The sequence below is a fragment of the Apostichopus japonicus genome, chromosome 13 (genome assembly GCF_037975245.1).
Source record: "Apostichopus japonicus isolate 1M-3 chromosome 13, ASM3797524v1, whole genome shotgun sequence".
NCBI classification, from domain to species: domain Eukaryota; kingdom Metazoa; phylum Echinodermata; class Holothuroidea; order Aspidochirotida; family Stichopodidae; genus Apostichopus; species Apostichopus japonicus.
The window spans coordinates 12,603,425-12,624,542 of record NC_092573.1 but is presented as its reverse complement, the minus strand read 5'-3'; the positions used below and the strand labels follow the sequence as shown (position 1 = coordinate 12,624,542).

General features: G+C 37.9%; 1 protein-coding gene across 4 annotated transcripts in view; it reads left to right on the top strand.

Annotated features, from left to right (window-relative positions):
* Nucleotides 1-21,118, top strand: part of LOC139979219 (uncharacterized) — a 34,605-nt gene that overhangs the window by 10,080 nt on the left and 3,407 nt on the right. For 2 of the 4 annotated variants that reach the window (XM_071989973.1, XM_071989974.1), the window contains exons 12-25: nucleotides 73-242; nucleotides 954-1,143; nucleotides 2,619-2,715; nucleotides 4,148-4,260; nucleotides 4,565-5,008; nucleotides 5,630-5,843; nucleotides 7,088-7,179; nucleotides 8,836-8,892; nucleotides 9,995-10,187; nucleotides 12,133-12,326; nucleotides 13,037-13,133; nucleotides 16,425-16,508; nucleotides 19,596-19,667; nucleotides 20,655-20,666. In XM_071989973.1, coding sequence (XP_071846074.1) covers nucleotides 73-242; nucleotides 954-1,143; nucleotides 2,619-2,715; nucleotides 4,148-4,260; nucleotides 4,565-5,008; nucleotides 5,630-5,843; nucleotides 7,088-7,179; nucleotides 8,836-8,892; nucleotides 9,995-10,187; nucleotides 12,133-12,326; nucleotides 13,037-13,133; nucleotides 16,425-16,508; nucleotides 19,596-19,667; nucleotides 20,655-20,666 — 2,029 coding nt within the window. The remainder of the gene's footprint in view (nucleotides 1-72; nucleotides 243-953; nucleotides 1,144-2,618; nucleotides 2,716-4,147; nucleotides 4,261-4,564; nucleotides 5,009-5,629; nucleotides 5,844-7,087; nucleotides 7,180-8,835; nucleotides 8,893-9,994; nucleotides 10,188-12,132; nucleotides 12,327-13,036; nucleotides 13,134-16,424; nucleotides 16,509-19,595; nucleotides 19,668-20,654; nucleotides 20,667-21,118) is intronic. The other 2 variants (XM_071989975.1, XM_071989976.1) reach the window with 2 other exon arrangements.

Below are 21,118 nucleotides of genomic sequence, written 5' to 3'. Positions count from 1 at the left end.
GTTTATGGAGGTATTTATTTATTTTTTCATTTCATTTTTTCGTTTGGATGGTTGTTCCGTTGTTCTTTTCAGTTTCCCCCATCTGCAGTGGAGATGCCTTTATCAGCAAGAGGCCTTGGTCCTTTGGACGTCCAGTTTGGTGCAATGGATATCAATATTGACCCTGCCATCACAGACTATGGGATAGTAATCCAAGGGTCCTCTCTGTCATCGAAGGGAGACTTATCATCTGGGGCTTTCAGGTAACTTCAATCATTCACAAACACATCTTAGGTTTACCCTCATTTCATATATCCTCAGCTGAAGTTCAAGAGGTATTTCCACATACAATTTTTGCACAGAAAGTTGGTTTTCAAAAAAAATGAAAGTGGTGTTGAACTTGGCCTTTGTACAAGTAGAATGAATAGCATCAATATTGGCAGCCTCGGTCTACACATATGTTAAGGAATATGACTTGGTGAGGCCCCATCGAGATGCATTCAGAAGAAAAATGAACTAGGGTAAGTTCCAAGCTTCGTCCCGAAGATCCGTCGTCCACAAATGGTTTGACTTTTACCATCCATGGTTGCTTCATTATGTAATGATGGTATATCGATATTATTCTCTATGGGTAAGATCCAAACTATACGGACCATACTTTAAATCGAGGCTTGCACCCTACATGCAGAGTGGATAAAATCCCTACAAATGCTACAAATATTCCCCAATTTGGGATCTGCCCACAGGGTGAAGGATTGACTCTAGAGCAAGCACAGCTATATATTAAGACATTTCAAGCATGTAGATGCTTTAAGTCTATTCTGAAGTTGTCATTGTATACTGATGATTGAGTTTATCTGGAATACCAACTGGATAGTGTGTAAATGTAGCAGTTTTAAAGCCTTTGATTTGTTAGCTGGGTTTGATCATTATCTGATGAAAGTGGGATCTTTTTTTCTTTTCTCTCTTTACAGTGTGAACGATACCAAGTCAAGTGCAAGTCACATGTCATCGTATAATGCAAAGGTCACAGATTCAGCCTATTCAACTGGCATTGGGAGCTCACGGATGTCAAACAGCATTCCATCCTCTGTGCCAGCTAGTTCTATGGACCAATCAGTACGAGCAGCCTACGGACACGGCCAAAACGTTCCAAGTCAAAAAGTAAGATGGCTTCTTAGTTTGAATACGCACTGCTTAGGAACAGGAAGAGAGAAAGTGGGGGGTAGAAGTAGAGGTGGTGGTGGGTTAGAAAAGATGGGAGGTCAAGGTGGCTCTCAGAAAAGTGACTGAAAACATTTTGTCAAATGCAATGGAGGTAGCACACTCATTGTGTTGTACAACATACTTTACAGGGTAAACAAAAAATTTGTCGGGGTGGTAATGTAACATTTGTCTCCGTAAAGCACTGTTGCATCCAGCTCGGAGACTACTCATTGTTGCATTGATTTGGCATCTTGGTTTAAAAATCGATTTGATTTGAACAAACTGAATTTTGATGTTGTTTCAATCAAGTAGATGTACCAGTTGGTTTATCACTGATTTGTATCGAGTATATTGTTTCTGTTATTAAGTGACTTCATGAGATCATATTTGCCCATTGAACTACTAGCAGGGAAAATTTTCAATGGTTATCTGGTCATCTGAGACAACTAAGATTCGGATCAGACAACCACAACGATAGGTTGTCTGGCAGACGACTAGTTGTTTACATCAAATTAGATTGCATTCTAACTAAATGCCCCCAAATCTGTTAAGGGATACATTGTCATCTCCTACAATGTTGATGGTCTGTTTACCAACCTACACATCTTTCTCCTACAGTGTACATATTGGTGTTCTATTCACCAAACCTACAATCTCTCCTAAAGTGTACATATTGGTGTTCTATTCACCAAATATACACATATCTCCTACAGTGTACATATTGGTGTTCTATTCACCAAACCTACACATCTCTCCTACAGTGTACATATTGGTGTTCTATTCACCAAACCTACACATTTCTCCTACAGTGTACATATTGGTGTTCTATTCACCAAACCTACACATTTCTCCTACAGTGTACATATTGGTGTTCTATTCACCAAACCTACACATCTCTCCTACAGTGTACATGTTGGTGTTCCATTCACCAAACCTACACATCTCTCCTACAGTGTACATATTGGTGTTCTATTCACTAAACCTACGCATCTCTCTTACAGTGTACACATTGGTGTTCTATTCACCAAACCTACACATCTCTCTCCTACAGTGTACATATTGGTGTTCTATTCACTAAACCTACGCATCTCTCTTACAGTGTACACATTGGTGTTCTATTCACCAAACCTACACATCTCTCTCCTACAGTGTACATATTGGTGTTCTATTCACCAAACCTACACATCTCTCCTACAGTGTACATATTGGTGTTCTATTCACCAAACCTACACATCTCTCCTACAGTGTACATCTATTCACCAAAAATGTGCCATAACAGGTACTTTAATCAGTCAGTGGATTAACCTGAGAAGAAAATGTAAAAGCAAAGCAAGTTTCATTGAAATTGTCTGACTTATATTCATGTTCATATGATATTCATCTCGGCCAGTAATTGTTAATTCTATTTTCCATCCACGTTTTATTGTTTGTAGCTTGCCCCAGATCCTATACCTCTCCCGACACAGAGTGAATTAAAAAGTTCACAGTACATGGGAGGACAGAAGACAGCAAGCAATGGTCCAATTGAAAGTAAGGACAATTTATCCTCAATCTTGACTGCCTACACAGAGTGGATAAGGTTTCCATTTTCTTAAGCAATAGTGTAACTTTGATTGATTTTTGCATTGAATTTGCTGCAATCCTGAGGCGCCGTAATTCGTTGTTATAGATTCGAAACCTAGAAAAGGAAAATGGGTTTCTTAAGCACAGTAAACTTGGATATTAAATTTACATACAGTAATAATTGTTCCTAAATTGGCATTCAAGAAAAATGTTGTCTTTAAGGAATGTAAGAAATGGTGAACATATTAGACTCTCTGGCATCTGGAACAAAGGGAAGTTGATACAAAATGAAGCTACATACTACCGAGTATAGTTTAAGGAAGATAACATGGTTTTAAGATTTAAGGAAAACACTACCTTAATGAAGGAAGAATTTTGAGTTGAGGTAACAGGAAGCATTTCTTTTCGGTCGATGGGGAACCAGTATGATGAGAATAAATCTTGACTTTCGTTCTTCTGAAGTTAACGTGAAGAGGATTTGATCTCTGATTGGACATCGGGCCAAACCACAAAAATTCTTGACAGGATATTTCAGACCGTTAATTTGCCTTCATTAATAATCCTGTGTATATCATTCCTTAAAACTCAGCTAAAGGTTCCATTGTTTTGCAACTGATATTTATCCACTCCTTGTAATGGGTTGTTGAGAACGAGGTGTGGTGCTTATTTTTTTCAAATTGAATGAAAATGCCTGGAAATTATGAAAATGTTTTGCAGGTCTTGTTCACTTCATTGTTTTACTGCAGAACACAGTATTTTTAGTTGAGACAAAAAAGAAATAACTTTTGGGAGTAAACATTTGAAGCTGTACATAATGCTGTGATTCTGAAAGCATCATATTTCACAATCTTAATTTAGTAAATGTCACAATATAACATCTTTGAAAAATACAAATATTTATTTGAGAATTTCTCTGATACTATCTTTGATCAATATTTCATTTCAATTAAGTTCATTAAGTAGTATTTCACTGTGGTGTTTTACTATGCTACCAATAGTTCTTGAATGGCTTGCTCATTTATTAAAACCTTTCTTTGTAGTGTTAAAAATCCAGAAGAGTGCCTCCATGTGAGAGTGCCTCAATGTGAGAGTGCCGCAGTGTTAGAGTGCCTCAATGTGAGAGTGCCTCAGTGTTAGAGTGCCTCAATGTGAGAGTGCCTCAGTGTTAGAGTGCCTCAATGTGAGAGTGCCTCAGTGTTAGAGTGCCTCAATGTGAGAGTGCCTCAGTGTTAGAGTGCCTCAGTGTGATCAATTGCAGTCTCATTTTCAGTAATACTTGGAAGGTCGGGCAAAATTGCCGATCAAAGTTAAAAAAGTTAAAAATTTAAAACAAAAGGAAGTTAAAAACTTAAAGAAGTTAAAAACTTAAAAGAAGCTGCTTTGAAATTTGCCATCACAGGTGCTGTTGATTCCACCACACTGTCTTCATCAGTTGGTATTTCAACGAGTGTGTTACCGCCCTCTACCGGATATGGACTACCAGGAGGTCAAGGGTTATCTACGAGCCGACAGGTGGGACATTTCATTAGGACATCTTAAAAACCAGTAACCAAGCAATCACTATGTGGAAGGGAGGGAGGGAGGGATTTCAGGTATTTTATGAGGCGGTGCACAGAATGGATGATAAACAAGGGCATTAAAATCAAAAGAACCAGTGACTGATGGTATCCTAATCCCCAGTGGGGTGGAGCAGGAGGGTCTTCCCTTGAGACGCCTTTTTTTATTTTTTTATCATTTTCCTATACTTTTCAGTTTCATATATATAAATAAAATGCACTATACTATTTATATAGTATCAATTCCTCTTTCATTTCAGGCTGGTTCCTATGGAACCCCCAGCAGTGCCGTAACTGTCAGTTCCAGCATCCCTGGCTACGGGAACCCCGCAATGTCCAGTGGTGGACTCGGCACGGGGCTGTCTTCAACGGGGACGTCGTCACTAGGTGGGAGCATGGGGGCACCGAGTTCCATGGGCCCAGCGAGTACGATAGGTGCAAATCCTCTAGGAGGCAGTAACTCACTAGTAGGATCGAACTCTTTAGGCGGTGTCACTTCCATGGGTGCCACCAGTGTGATCAATGGTGCTGGAACGAACTCTCTGGGTTATTCATCCTCGAGTAATCTCAGCCCGCTGCCCTCGTCAAACAGCTCCAGCTATTCCGTATCAAGTGCAAACGCGTCTCAGTCGACGCATACAAGTGTGCAAACATCGCCTCTCTCAAACACCAAGATAGGGCCGATGGAAACAAGACCATCCCAGGTAAGAGCTGCAGTGTTATTTCATACAGAGTACATTGTTCCTGTATCCTGATGCAATGTTGCGTCGGTCATTTCCGTAGATCTGTACATGTATTCTTGCGCTGCAACATCTAGAAGCGATTACCTGTGACATGGTTTCTACGCAGTCTTGAAAATGGGAAAATGTCCAGCAGCAAAAGTAGGGGAAAGGAATAGCTTTTTTTCTGAGTCTTGAATGTGCACCAGGTTAAGTTTGGAAAGTGTGGAAAAATTCTCATTTGGATATCTCTTCATATGGATTTAGTTTCATATCTCCATTTACAAACTTTTAAATTTTGGCTAACTTGTCCTCGTAGCCTTCATGCAATTAAGCCTATATGTTCAGATCATATGGTAGATATAAAAGCTAAACTTACTAGTTCACTATGATAAGACTTGTGTTAGCAAGGTGTTTAAGAGGTGCGAGATAAATTTAACCACCTCATAAATTTATTGTTTTAAGAAAAGGGCAAGTTATCAATCTTCATAGAAGCCTACTTTCATTCACTTGTTTTCTTCCTGTATCTCTCTCCCCTTCCCCCTGCCCCACACCCTCTCTGTATTCCCATGCAAGTCCTATTGAACTTGACTGATTCCTTTTCAGCATGGCCTGGATTCAGGGCCTTCTTCAGTGAACGGCAGCGCAAGTGTCTCGACAACGTCCACCTCATCCATTTCAGCTATTGCAACGACTCTCTCGTCAGCGTCCACCTCATCGACCCCTCTAGGGTTCCCATCTACCACAAACATAGGCTCCGCTCTCAGTACGTCTATGTCGGTGTCCGGTTCTATATCCTCAAGTGGTATCAAACCGTCAAGTAAGTTTTTGAAAACATTTTGAATAAAGAAATCTTGAGTATGGGACCTTTGTTGGAAATTGGTTACATTGAAAGCTATAGAAAGGAGTCAGTTGACATGTAACTTCACACCATGTCAATTTGGTCTTACAAATCTTATACCATATAAAGATATTTGAGACTCCAATTTTGGACCCTCTTTAGTGAAATGATGTTTGCCATATTTTAAATACATGGGGGCAAGTAAATTTACAATAATGCTAAAGTTGCAGCTGGTCACAGTTTAGTTATCTCCAGTTCTTTTTCTACCTAAGAAATAAACAAGTATTGATGGGTTACCATACAGACTTAATTCAGCTTACAGATATAGACGATTTAAATGTGGTCTTACAATCTTTTAAACAATAGTACAAGTGTAGATATAGTTTCTCAGTCATCTTGGGTTCTTTTTTACACCTAATTAATGAGTGCTGAGAAGTTAGACTTGTCAAGTTTGCAGCCATGACTTCTACAGTGGTATAATCCATCACATTTAAAGCCCAAAAGAAACTGTTTGAACATAAATCTTCAAATTATTTACAATTCTCTTTGTTAAAATAATATAACCTTTGTTTTAAAGAAAAGATAAACATGAAATTCAGCTTGGTGTTTCGTTTTATGTAACTACTGTGTAAGACAAAGAGTCGTGTCTTTAAATCACGATGATTCTCCAGGCACAAATTGAGGTAGAAGGAATCATTCTTTTGCCGTTTCATGAATGCGTGCGGTCGGTGGAGAGCCAGTATGATGAGACTAAATCATGACTTTCGTTCTTCTGAAGTTAACGTGAAGAGGATTTGATCTCTGATTGGACATCGTGCACATCCACAAAAAACTGCCTTCATGAAAAATCTTATGTATATCATAAGGTTTCATCGTTTTGCAACGGATATTTATCCATTGCTTTTAATGGGTTGTTGAGAAAGAAATGTAGTGCTTACTTCTTTCAAATTGAATGAAAATGCCTGGAAATTTGGAAAATGGTTTGCAGGTCTTGTTCACTTCATTGTGTTGACTGCAGAACATAGTATTTTCAGTTGAGATGAAAGAAGAAGTCATTATGCCAACTCCCGTAGAATGTTTGAGCTGTATACTGAGTAATGCTGTTATTGTGATCTAATCATATCACAACCTAAAGTTAGTGACTGTCTTACATACTTTGAAACATACAACTTTTTGTTTGACTTTGTCGAGACTGAGGTCTACACTTGTCTTTATCTCTCCAGATAAGGTGCCGCCTAACTTGCCTCCAGGAATGCCTTTTGTCAACCATCACTTGATTATGGGTGGGCATGGTTTACTTCCAGTCAATGCATATGTGAGTTTGATGTTTATTTCGTAATGTTTTAATCCCTTGAAGAGGGCTTTTATTTTCTTCCCACCTCAAATTTCCATACAATCTGGAACTGAAAATCTGAATACGGTGCAAGTTTGTTGACATGTTCTAGGTGATTTGTATTCCAGATAATGATGATGAAAAATCAGAAATAACCAATGTTTAGTCATTTCCTGAGTCTAAATGTACTTTTGCTTTGGATGTATATCTTTTCATGAACATTTTAGAATCAAGTGGAGTCAGTTCTTTTCTCCATTAACTGATGTTTTAGTTAAATATTTTAGCAGTGTCAAACAGTTTGATCTGTTTTAATATGAGTCACACTCTTTCTGAAGGATAAATTTCTGGAGGATAAAATTGACAGGAAAAAGTGAACCGTTTACAAACGGCTGCTTATCAAATGAACACTTGTGCCTCACTGAAAAAATGCTGAAGTGGTTCTTCTAAGCTGATTGGAGTGTGAAGCTTCTTTCTATAAATAGGTTTCTTTCCCTTCATGCTTGTAAAGTAATAGAACATGCAGTGTTTGTTTCTTTGCCCATTAACAACAAGTCTGCCCAAGGTAGAAGTTACCGAAATACATCATCTGAGATATTGTCGGTAAAGACCCTTGGTCTTCATAGTAAAATCGAGAAATATTGGAGCTTGGAAAAGGATTAATGAAATGTTGCACTGTAATTACCATGTAAGGATCAGCACTTGAATTTAAATTTACACATGTTAAAATATGATGAGATCAATTCTATGACTTTCGTTCTTCTGAGATCATATGAAGAATTCAGTTTCTCTGATTGAAACATGTGTTGTTGAAGCCTGTGTCTGGTGGTGACTGTAGTATTTCAATTCATTTCCAATGTTAATGTATGTGCATTGTAGACTTGAGAAAAAGAGTTGGGGATAGATGGCAGGTGGGGGGGGGGTGATGGCATGAGGGGGAAGGGGAGGATGTCAGAAGGGGTTGGGGTGATGGTAGGGAATGGGAGAGGGGAATGTGAGGGGAAACAGAGTAACTTCATATAAAATGAGGCAATAGTTGTGTTGATGTAGAGGTGTCCAACTACATGAGGTTAATTCTTGATTTTAAGATTCAAGATTTGTTACACAGAGATGAATCATGAACACACAAGTAGGACAGAGTAGATACTTTGCACTCTTGACATAGCAAGCAAGCATTTACACATAATGTTTTACCTTACCAAACAGACCAACCACATAGATGACAATTGATTGCATTTGAAGCTAAATCTTGTAGCTTGTTTATGTGGTAATCAGGGTAACGGTATACCTTGGCCATCTAATGGAGGCTTGGGCTTCCTATATCTTGACTTTGTAAAATAATATTGTGGATTACTAACTCTTTAATGATCGACATAAGAAGTAAGACAACATGTAGCACTTGTGTGAGGTTGGGCAGTTGTCAGAATAGAGTGTAATTTTAGTAATGAGATTAAGACTGATTGCCATTCCTTTGTAACCTGCCCTAGAACTAGTCACAAATCTACGCCGTTGAGTCGTTAAATGAGATGAGTATGCATAGCTCATTTCTCCTGGTACTATGGGTGTGCAGGTGCCAAAGGTTGCATGTCACTTTTCAAGAATTTAAAAAATTTACTGACATGTTGTTTACTTCTTTATCAGGCACATCAGTTCTACAACTTTGAAGATTTGATGCTACAGAGAATGCAACAACCGATGGTGAGTTAGGATATATGGAACTTTAGTCTTTTTAAACCTAAAGAGATAACAACAACTACTCCTGTCAACTGGATTCCTTGCCCTTCTTCAATCAGTCAAGAATACACAAAGGGTTACTTTGGCAAAGGCTCCATTTGTGATTCGCAAAATTATTTTACGAGATCGACATGTCACATTCTGAGAAGTTTGTCCATTTGATGATAACATGAGAAGAATCTGAACCTAAACAACAATCACTAAGCAGTTTTGGTTATTGTTTAATCCTTGAAATTGATATTCACTGTTGTTCTTGTAAAGTTGAAAAAGTTTGAATGTGTGGAAACAGTCTTTGATAGCTGATGATCGGAAGCTTTTTGAAATACTTAAAAATGTGGTATTGAAGACATGGTTTGCCACTCGTTAGTTCCATTGAGAAGGATTGTTATGCTCACCTGATCAAGGTTCCTTTGTCAGATAAAGAAAGAGTTGTAACAAATAAAAGCAAATCAACCATTTGTTTAGATCAGTTAGACCCTAAAAATTAAATCTGGAGTTATTTGCTGGAATTTGTCAATTACAAGGTGTGATGTACCAGAGTCTGTCAGATTAGGCACAAAATACAGTTGAAATGCAACACGCTGCCCCCTTTTTAAATTTTTTTTATCGTGCTAACATTTCGGGAAAACTTCTAGTTTGCACCTTTCGTTTCAGATGTTCGAAATGATGAGATCAATACTATGACTTTCGTTCTTCTGAGATCACATGAAGAACTCTGTTTCTCTGATTGAGCATCTTGACATATTTATTGTTATATTTTAATTTCTTAAAAACTGAATAATTTGAATGTTTGTGTCATCTTTATGTCCAGTAGATAGCTCTACTTATGAAATTTGATATTTCAATGAGATCTTCACAAACAGTGCCAGTGTTACAGTCCAGCTGTGATGCTGTTCGTACATGATTTTGACGTTTCAGATCCTTTCTCTACATAAAATTAGAACTAATAGTTTTGAGCCTATTGAGGGTATAATTATAGATAACCGAATCTAATTTTGTGTCGTGAAACATTTGCCAGGTTTGATGTCAGAGGTAATGTTTTGATCTTCTTTTCTCGTTAACGTAGGGTTATCCATATGATTTGCAGCAATACCAGCAGCTTGCCACCACCTTGAATACTGGACGGGATGCTACGCCTCTGTCCAATACAGCCCAGTATTCCGTGACGGAAGCTAGCAAGTTTACCCGCAACGACGCTGCCTCACCTGTCGCCAGTTCGTTGTCATCCCAGCAGCAGCAGCAGCAACAACAACAAGCTGGTAAGTTAATCAGCTATTGCTCCATGTACCTAAGTGGAAGCTCAAGTCATTTGGTCAACAATCATTTTCTAATGCCGCTCCTACTCTTTGGAACTCACTTCCACTGCACATCAATTCGGCACCCAACGTTAACATTTTCAAAACAGACTCAATACTTATCTATTCTTGACTGCCTTCCCTTAGCACTAGCGCCACTGAGCATTGGTTTTCCTCTGGATATTGGCGCTATATAAATTTGCATTTATTATTATTATGATTATTATTATATAAAAGGGATCTGACAGGAGAGTTGACCTGTTTTATAGAAAAGGTTGAGATACTCGACAGACTTATAGCATCGGTACAAAAGGATCGGTTAAAGTACAAGTAGAAATGAGTACAAGGCTCTCTTTGTGCAAGTACGAGTACCAAATCTTACGCTAAGTAACTGTACTAGATTTCCAAATGCTGTGAGAGGGAGTAAAAAAATATGAAAATGAGTATTGTGAGATACACAGCAGACTTATAGCATCGGTACAAAAGGATCGGTTAAAGTACAAGTAGAAATGAGTACAAGGCTCTATTAGTGTAAGTCCGAGTACCAAATCTTAAGCTAAGTAACTATACTAGCTTTCAAAAATGCTGTGAGATGGAGTACAAAACTATGAAAATGAGTACCTTGAGATACTCAGTAGACTTATGACATGAGTATAGAAGGATCAGTTTAAGTACAAGTAGAATTCCCCTTGTCATGAGTACAAGGCTCTCTTAGTGCAAGTACGAGTACCAAATCTTACGCTAAGTAACTATACTAACTTTCCAAAATGCTGTGAGATGGAGTAAAAAACTATGAAAATGAGTACCGGGAAAACATAGCAGACTTGTAGCATGAGTACAAAAGCATTAGATAAAGTACACAGTCTGCATGGCTAGATGGAAGATTGAAGCTGATACTTGATTTATCTAGATACTTTGCTAAACCTGTTGGGCCAAAGTACACGGTTATGGTCACATTATAGCCAGGAATTTTGGACCACCCTGTCTTACATCTGTCGTGCCAGATTTGGGATTTTGAAGGTCATGTTAAAAATGATGAGATCAATTCTATGACTTTCGTTCTTCTGAGATCATATGAAGAACTCAGTTTCTCTGATTTAACATCGTTTTGCCAAGCCTGTGTGTTCTAAGTTTCTTCTTGATGCATGAAATGCCAAGAGTAAATATTGTTGTATGTTATAGGAACTCAAATGGTACCATAGCTTAGGGAGAGTTGATTGTTCCTTCCTCCTGCATCTTCAAACTTTCACCAGAATCTTTCATTGGTTGATTGAGCAACATGGAAAAGTCATTCAAAGAATGTTTTTAGTCATTGTAAGGTCATGCCAGATAAGAGCTTGCACATATCTCTTGTGAAGTTGTGTTAAAATGTTAAGAAACAGGGTGTTACACATGAAAGGTATCAGGTTGGTCCCAAAAGGACAAAACAAAATGAATAGTTTATGATAAGATGTACAACCAGCATAAGATAATGTACAGCCAGCATCTTAAAGAAGCTGTTTGTGTTAATTTTGAATTTCTGTTTGTATTGACTTTTTGTATCTAGTAATAATGCAGGTTAAAGGTTTTAGTACTAGTCATGTTTTTTTCAAACTAAAACAGTTTAATCTTGTCATGTGATAAACACAAGTTTACAGGTGACAGATCCTTGGAATCAAATGGAAAAATCATCAAGTCCCCTCACTAAGTCAAGTTAGTATTTAAAAAAACTCAAAGCGGGTTTCTTAACTTGATAACAAGCATTAGCAGTTTCATGACGTTTCATAGCTCAAAGTTGTCAATAGAATTGCCCCAAATTGGTTACCAAATTATACAAATAACTGCTTCAAATTTGACTCCCAGGGAAACCTTTAAATTGATATTTATCAAATTAATGATTGATTGCCTCACTTCATGGTCACATCATTAGACTTTCTTCATTCCTTAGCGGGAGGACATCACCAGACCCAGGCTCAAACACAGACACCTTTCTTGAACCCGACATTGCCTCCAGGTTACCCTACAGCTGGTTATGGAGGTCTACCCTATGGTGGTTTAGCCTACCCTGGTGCCAGCATTTTACCCCCTGGATTGTCGTACCCGGTGTTCCCAGCTGTCAGCACGGTTTGTAATTCTTCTCAGTTGGTTCCCAAATTGCAAACTCTTGTCTACTATTTAAATTAGCTCTCTCAGGGGTGAGGTTGGTCAAGTTTTCATCGGCAGTTGAAAATAAGCTTCCTCAACACCGTATTTATTAAGTTGACAATATTTAAGCCGGCACAGAAGAAAATGTACATTAATATGAAAGTTTTTTATCTACATTTTTGGCATGCAATTAATATAAATGTCAAAAACATGTCTTTCATCACTTAACCACTAACATTTTATGTGTAATGTTAAGCCCTGCTATTCAAAGCGGGTATTGCTGCCCTCTTTAGGGCTCCAAAAGCTTTTTGGAGGGGTTTTCAAAGGTTGCCAAAATTCGAAATGAAAAGAATTTGCTGATATTTGAGGTAAAATCTTTAACATAAATTAACTTCAAAAGTTAGAAAACTACAACATTTTTTTCAGCTTATCACCCCGCCCCTTAAAATTGTATAAAGATTTCCCAAGTGGGAGGGGGATACTTTGTCCCATTAGACCTTTACCCCCCTCCTCCCCCCCCCTGGCTGAGACATCTGCCACTGGAGAGTCGCAGAGATGACGATGATGGTGGAGATTGTTGTCAGTAGGTGAAAATGTTTGAATACCAGAGCTGTAGAGCAAGAACCATTGGATATTGGATAGCATGTAGTATTTGTAACTTATCCAAAGCATTTGTTTTCTGTCTTTAGGTCCAACCACCAAGCAGGACTCAGGCAGGCTCAACACCCCACTCTGTCTATCAACAAAGTGCTTTTGCCCAGCCAGCTACGTATGGGACAAATACAGGTACTTTGTTTTATCCCTCTTTGTCTTTCGTTTCCCACATACCCAATCCCATGTATCATGCTTAAGGAAGGCATCCCCCCCTCATACACTCCCCATGCTTGTGCGGAGTAAGGCATTCCCCCATATCAACATATCCATTTGTGGTGGGTTGTTGCTTTCTTCTATTTTTTTCTACTTCAATTGTCTGGTATATTTGAGCTGCAATTTTTGTGTTAAATTAGTCTTACTTAACTGGATATGATATCAAAAAGTTTTCACCAGGTACCATTCAATTATGGCATAAACCTCAGGGGTGTTTACTCACTAAACAGGAGTTGATTCTTCTTACTTGGTGAGACAAAAAACAATGTACTGGGTTAGCTTAAACCAGTATTAACTCTCTAATTTGAAGTTAATCAGATGACTGTAACACCATAGTTTCTGCTAGTTACATTGAGAGGTTTCCAATTAGCTAGTTCAGTGTTACAACACAGAGGAGTATTGTGCAAGAGGTCAATCGGCAACAGTACAAACCTCTGGGTCATAGGCAATTACGTGAACCTATAGTCTATACAGTGATGTATGAACATTAATGTATAAGGAGCACATATGGCTGTAAAATCTATCACGGTGAGACACATCGAGTTTAGTGATTAACGTATACATCTTTGCACTCCAAAATTGGAAAGTTATGCAGGAAACTCTGTCAATAGATGATATATGACTGTGAAAGTCTGGCTAATCAAATCAGTGTTACACTGTCATGTGCTATTGACAGAGTAGGCATGGTAGAGCACACAGTGCTTGTGCATGCTACATACTGCATACAATCAGCAGCATAAATTTATTCAAAATACACAGTTGTTATTAGTGAACAGGTAACCTGGGCCAGAAGGATTGTATAAAAAACATTTTTTCTTTTCCAAAACCTACATGGAAATGTGTCAGAGTCGAAAGTAGAAATAACTCAGGAGAAATAGATATCCTGCTTGACTTACAATACTGTAAGTATTGTGCAGTGGTATAACATGCAGTGAATGGTTACCAATTGAGCCCTACAGAAAGGTCACAGACAGGAGCTAGGTATGTGCAGATGCTCTCTGCAAACTAGCTTATTATACAAGTAGAATGTTCTACGACTGGTCAGCGTGGTGCAAACTCCCCCCCCCCATTTACAAAATATTGCTTTAAATTGATCCCCATTTTGTCCATTGATGCGGAAGTATTGTTGTGATACACTTTCCATACCGATTTGGAAAGAGTAGCTGATAGCTGAAATTAGTTGTGCGTTTCGACACTTTGTGGGATGTGACGATTTAGGTTGAGTTCATATAGTCTTGGATTGAAAGCCAAAAAATTATCCTGTTGAAATTTACAAGCTATGATTCGTGGAGAAGGCACTCTTATTTTGATTAAATAGGGTCCTTGATAAGATCAAGTCAATACAAAACTTTGTATGTCTTTTCTTGACAAGGAGTGGGAAGTATGGTCAAGATAAGAATTAGGAAATTAGGATGATAAAATGTTCTTCTTTTTAGAAGAAAAAGAGAAAGCATTTCCATATGTATTTTTGTTGAGAGTGGAATTCTTCTGTGGAATGGGTTATTTTTAAATGCTAGCAGTATTTGTGAATATATTCAAGGTTTTCAAATGCAGAATTTTTGTTGCCATCAAGGACTCTCTTTAATTTAAATTTAAATAAATTTAATTAAAAAATAATAATAATAATAAAAAAAAAATTAATAAAAAATAATAGTAATAAATAAAAATAAAAATAAAATTAAAGTAAATTAAAATAGTTATCAAAATAACTGAAGTACCTATTCACTGCCTAATAAACATAATCATATATGATTATCTTGTTTATCAGTAGCACTGTTGAAGACTTGAAGTAAGCATACAATGACACTAGAGACATGGTTCCTCCCAAAGCGGCATGGTTCCAGGAAGCTGTCTCCTAAAACCTGACCCTAGTAGAAAGAAAGTACAATATTGAAGAAATAAAATACCAACAGTTGGAATATAATTAAGATTCCCTCAATGAAAATCGGCCCTTTACAATAAGCCCATTGGCTTTTGGTTTTTATTAGAAAGGAAAAAGAACTTTGAAATCAAATATTGCAGAGTAAAAGAAATCCTCCAATGATGTTACAGTAAGCATTATGGTTTGGTCAAGTTTTGATAGCATTGAATACTCAAATTCCAATACCTTGTAGTTCACATGAAGAAGTCAATGACTTTGGTTTATCCAATGTTTCCTTCTTTAAAAGTGGTTATTATTACGACTGGGGGGGGACTGGGGGGGGAGGGGGAAACTGCCTTGGGTGTGGCTAGTCCTGGCAAGAAAAGGAATAAATCTTTACATTCTTCATAATCTATTCATCTGTATAAAATCACTGGGAAGATACCTTAATTTTGTTTCGAATTGAAGTCCTATTTTTGTTCAAAGCTGTGTTTCTTGAAATGGTCAGAAAGTACCAAGCTGAAAGAACCTCTGTTTTAATTGTACACATTCATCTCTGTAAAGTTTGTTAAAGTCCTCTTTTTTTATTTTATTGTTCTTTTGTTTTAAAATATGTTCTCATTAACAGACAGATCCACATTGATTTGTACAGTTTGTAGTTTCCTATTTCAACAATTTGTTTAGCTAAGGGACCACCTGTAAGCAACAGCAGCAGCATCGTGCCACATTTAGAGAGAACGTAAACCAACAAGTTTGCAGAAGTTTCGCTAACTGTGCCAATCCTTGAAATCGATTGATAAATCCATCCAAACTGTTGTTCCTATCCTGTTTACACCCATCGGTTTCCTGTTTACACCCATGCGTCAAGTCTAAACATAATCAAGCACTACGTCCCTTGAATGATTTTGCAAACCAAACCTTAGACGAATAACGCTCTCCATGGAGTCAAAAATGGAGTCTGCCACATTTTTAAACTTCAGTTTGTTTTTATTGCAAATATTTTTTCAGTACTTCTTACATTGTTAAACAGAGCAGATACCAATGTGGGTGTGTCATTACATGCAATGAAGGTCTTGCAGTTGGTGCTGGGTGAGGCAAGAATGGATATTGGTAGGGTTCTGCGCCCGGGAGAAGCAGAGAAAGTAGTTTTTAACCCCCGTCTCATTTTATTCAGCTGCACTGTGGCTCCTGTTGTCACCATACCCTGTAGAATTAGTGTATCCTTCAATAGCTATCAGCTCCTTATAGTTTCTTGTCTCTTTGTCATGATTTGATGTGTTCTAACTAACCCACTCTTTTTGGTCTTAGCTTCTGTTCCTCTTACTAATTCCCTATGTCTGGCCTTTCAGCTATGAAGCGTGTCTCAGGTTACCAGCCCTTTGGTCACCCGGGCCCTCAGCCCAACCCTCCAGGTGCTTTCGGGACATTGCAAGGTAAATTCCAAACACACTTGGCGTTCATGCCAGACTAAGCCATCTTGTTAATACAGACAAGGTGGGATATGCATCTGGTCCAAAGATGCCTCCTCAAGAAGTGATCTTTAGAGTAAATGTTGCTCGGGAAGAAACTCGATAGGAAGAGAGGGGGGGGGGGCGGGAAGATAAAAGAACAAATTTGTTTCATTGCCAATCGGCAAAATAGTGGCAAGTTCTTCAAATTTAACCAAATTGTGTGTATTTCAAAAGTTTGCTTCAACATACTTACCAACCTTGTAAATTATGTCAACTTCATGATTAGTATCCACTGCTGCAAAATGTTACATTTTTGTTTTCTTGGGCATATTTGATTTTTTTTCTCTGCTAAAATAGAAACCTTGTTCTTGCTTTGTTCCTTCATCATTGATGCAATGTTATTTCCATGTTTTTGAACATTTCAATTACACAAAGAAGGCTTGCTACATGTGTCATTGTTTGGTCTTTAGCAAACACAAACTGGCAAAGCTTGCAGTCTGTCATTGTCATATACCAAATGCATTGCACTTAAAAGGTAACTGTCCTAAAAATAACAGCTCTTTCTACATGCTCTAATTCCACCTCAATTTAAGGTTGTCTTAAATAAACCTATGCAGCTTTCAGTGTATGCTATTCCTTCATAACCCAGCATTTTTCCGTATACCACCATCTCACTTTCCAAACCTGTCACTTTGTTTGCAACCTCTTGAGGCGACTGACATATTTCTTTCCACAGCGTTGACTGGTAACTTGGGACAACTGATGCCTTTTATTTGTTTGCTTTCCTGCTGATGCTTCTTGCTGTGTTCATTTGCCTCTTTGTCTTAGCTTCAATTGTTATTAATAACTCATTGATTAAACCCTCATGTGGAATTGTTCTTTTTCATTCTGCTATTATATTAACAAGATTCCAACTCTGTTGCACTCAATTGAGAGGATTTTGTTTTTCTATACCGTATTTTCATATCCCGCTTCCAAGCCCCCCGTACTGACAGTACGAGCAATATGAATGTCATGGTCCTGTCAGATAATGTTTAGGAACTGTTTGTTCTGTCATTGGGAGTGTTTTGAAGCATGACATGGAAGGACAGTATAGATGCTAATAGCAGGACTTTTTCCCAACTGGCTGCTATTTCTTGCTTATTAGTCTGATTCTTTGCGATATTTTGCTGATGTCTAATCTCTCTTGCAACTTCTCCTCATCATTCTTGGATGATAAGGAGGAGAATTTCCCTCCCTTGCTGACAAACAGATTTTACTTAAACCGAAGGATGCATGATAAGTTTTGTATGAAGAACCCTAAGTCAGTTCTGTAGTTATGCAAACAGTGACAAAGATCCTTCATGTGAACATATACATTGTTTATTCCACTTTCCATGAACTACAGAAAAATGTAGCACTAGCTTCAAAACACACACACTGTAATTGATCATAAACCATTATCTTTGTCATAACATCCCTCATTTACCATCCTAATTCTCTAGGTTTCTTATGTCCAGCAAGCATTCTTTGCTCTTTAGATGAGAGTGTAAGTTTGGTTATACAGGGCAGATAGGATATAACAAGATTATTTTCTGCCACTTTAGCAATGATAATAACAAAAGTCACTTCATGCAGTGGTTCACTGATGACATTTACTGAAAATATCAAATTAAGCTAAAAGTACCAGCAAAAATACAACAAAAGGAAGATCAATCAAATTGTCATTGTTGCCCTGTTTGATTGAGATGCTTCTCGTCAACAGCTCCTCCCCCCCCCCCCCTTGCACCTCCTAATTCTTCCTCAATGGAAAGGGGGAAAATGAAAATACAACAGAATGTTATAAAACAGTAGGTAGCACCAAAGGGTTTTTAATTTGTGCTTTTCTCAGACAAAAATCACCAGTGTCAGGTGTATGTACTGTACTTAATATTTGTACAGTAACAGAACCTATGTTAAGTTACTAGGCAAAGCCATGGGTTGTAATTTTGAATGCAAATGGTCTCTAGGAATTGGCAGGAATGCAAACACTAGCATAAACGAAAAGATATTAAACCAAGTTATGCAATTCACTTAGTGATCATGTATTACAAAATTGCCAGTAAGCATAAGTAGAAAGAAACTTAGCATGATATCACACCTATCTTTTGTAAGGAATCTGTGAATTATGGCTAACAGTGTTAAGCGTAACAAGTACTTGGGTAATGGAAGACCTTAGCATCTATTAAGAAACCAACCAAAATGTCTACAAAATGCAGCATTTTGATGTCTACACCTAGATAACTCAACCGTGGTTTTATGGCAATCCTAAAACAGAATTATATCTATTACAAAAGGTTTGGTGGAAATGAATGGAACCAGGAGTAGTACAATCTGTTGTTTAATTCAATCTGTTGTTTCGTTAAAATTGTTTAATGCCTTCATGACTCATCGGTCAAATTCGTCTGTTGTTCTTACAGCGTATTTATTAATTAAATAGTGGTATTTAGAACTATCCTGCGAACCAAAAACTTTTTGCTAGAGTAACCATCAACTAGTCATTACAAAAACAAAACAAAAAGAAAACCGGCCATCAGGTGTTCATGCCCGTCTCCAAACTTCTGATTGACTTTAATGTTGTTTACCTTACTGAGGAATTGGGTGTTGGATTGCCCATTGGTGTACCCAGTTGCATATTTGCTAAAACGAAGGCATGTTGTCCATGTGCTTTGTTGAAATATTTTTGCAAGTCTTTAAGTCAGTAACAGCCAACAGTGATGAATTTGTAAAGTCTCTCTGCTGGTTTTGAACTACCGTTTGATGTTGTCCGTACAGTTGAATCTCGGAAAAGTTTCATCATGGTGACTGCCTGCCTGCCACACGCTGTATGTAAATGAATTGACTGACCCTCAAGTAATGTAGGGATAGAGTTGGTAGTCTGGAAAGGTATTAGGTTCTTCCCGATCATCATAGACCAACCATATCTCAAGTCAGCTGTTAAAAATATCATTTCTTTTAAGCTCATCATGATTTGTCAAGGCTGTAATGATCCTGTTTCAAGTAGCAGTCATGTGTGATGTCTAATCCTCAGTCTTGTTTGAATTTACACAGGATACGATGAAGCTGGGGACTTCACCAAGGGGTTCTCCAGTCAGTCCCAGTCCAAAGGATCAGCCCAGTCTGGTGAGTAATTCCTCAAGTTTATGTTTGGTCTGTGGGAAGAATGTGATGGTCTGTATACGAGCACAGAAATCAATCGATGCACTCATATATATATATATTGCACCTCCTGCAAAGCCTGTGCGCTGCACAGGATAGCCAGCATACAGGCACAGAGGCTGAGCATAGCACCTCACGTTAATGTCTATGGGATGCACAGGATAGCCAGCATACAGGCACAGAGGCTGAGCATAGCACCTCACGTTAATGTCTATGGGATGCACAGGATAGCCAGCATACAGGCACAGAGGCTTAGCATAGCACCTCACTTTAATGTCCATGGGATGCACAGGATAGCCAGCATACAGGCACAGAGGCTGAGCATTGCACCTCATGTTAATGTCTATGGGATGCACAGGATAGCCAGCATACAGGCACAGAGGCTGAGCATTGCACCTCATGTTAATGTCCATGGGACATGCAGGGTGGGCTGCATTCAGGCACAGGGATAAACGTGCTGTGCTCATCTGGTGTACCTCCTGTAAAGCGTGTGTTTGCATGTGGTCACCGATTTTCTAACATGATTACAAAACAAGTGTGTAGAAAGTATCATGCATAGTGACACTGTAATTGATCAGAATAAGACAATCTTCTAGATCTTGCATCAAATGATCTTCTTTCTAGATCTCTTTGATCAATCTTTTACCAAATTTAATACTTTGAGATTATTAGTGACGATTTCATTCAGTCCTTATAATTTCATAAATCAGACACTTTTTGCCCTATCAGTATTAATCACATTCTAAATGAGATTGTTGATTTCAGTAATCCAATCTAAAGACTGATAAAGTAATTTACAAGTGGAAACTCTTCGAGTGCAGTCTGTATAAGGATGTCTCCACAATGTGGTCTTATAATGATACCTATTCATCTCTTTTTTTTGTCTTTGTTATTATTTATTGTAACTTCTTTTTTTTTCTTTTTCTTCTCTCCTCTTTTTCTCAAAATCAGCCCGAGGAGCAGGTGAGCATGGTTTTTATTAATTAAAAGATTTAAGGTATATTATGGTGACAGATGATTTTGTTCTTAAAATGGGATAAAAGAAAGAAAAAGTAACATTCAAGTTGCTGCATGAAAACCACATTTCAATATCTTGTTGGAAACAGTTTGTGGTTTGTGATGTCCATCATGTTTTTATCCCTTTCAGAATATCCTTGCCAATGTTATGCTTTGAAATATTATAAATTTGGACTTGTTATTGAAGTTCCAGTCCTAATGTTAGTATGGCTTGCATTTAAGCATTAAGATAGAGGCTGTGAAGAGGCTGTAAACATCATCTGTTGTGATAGTTATGGGAAGATAGTAATATCTTCTAGGTGTTCATGAACTTTAATATGGAAAGGGAGATGTCACATTGCGATCCCAACTGACACCCATAACTTTGGCAAGCTATAGTTTGACGTGAAAATTTAACC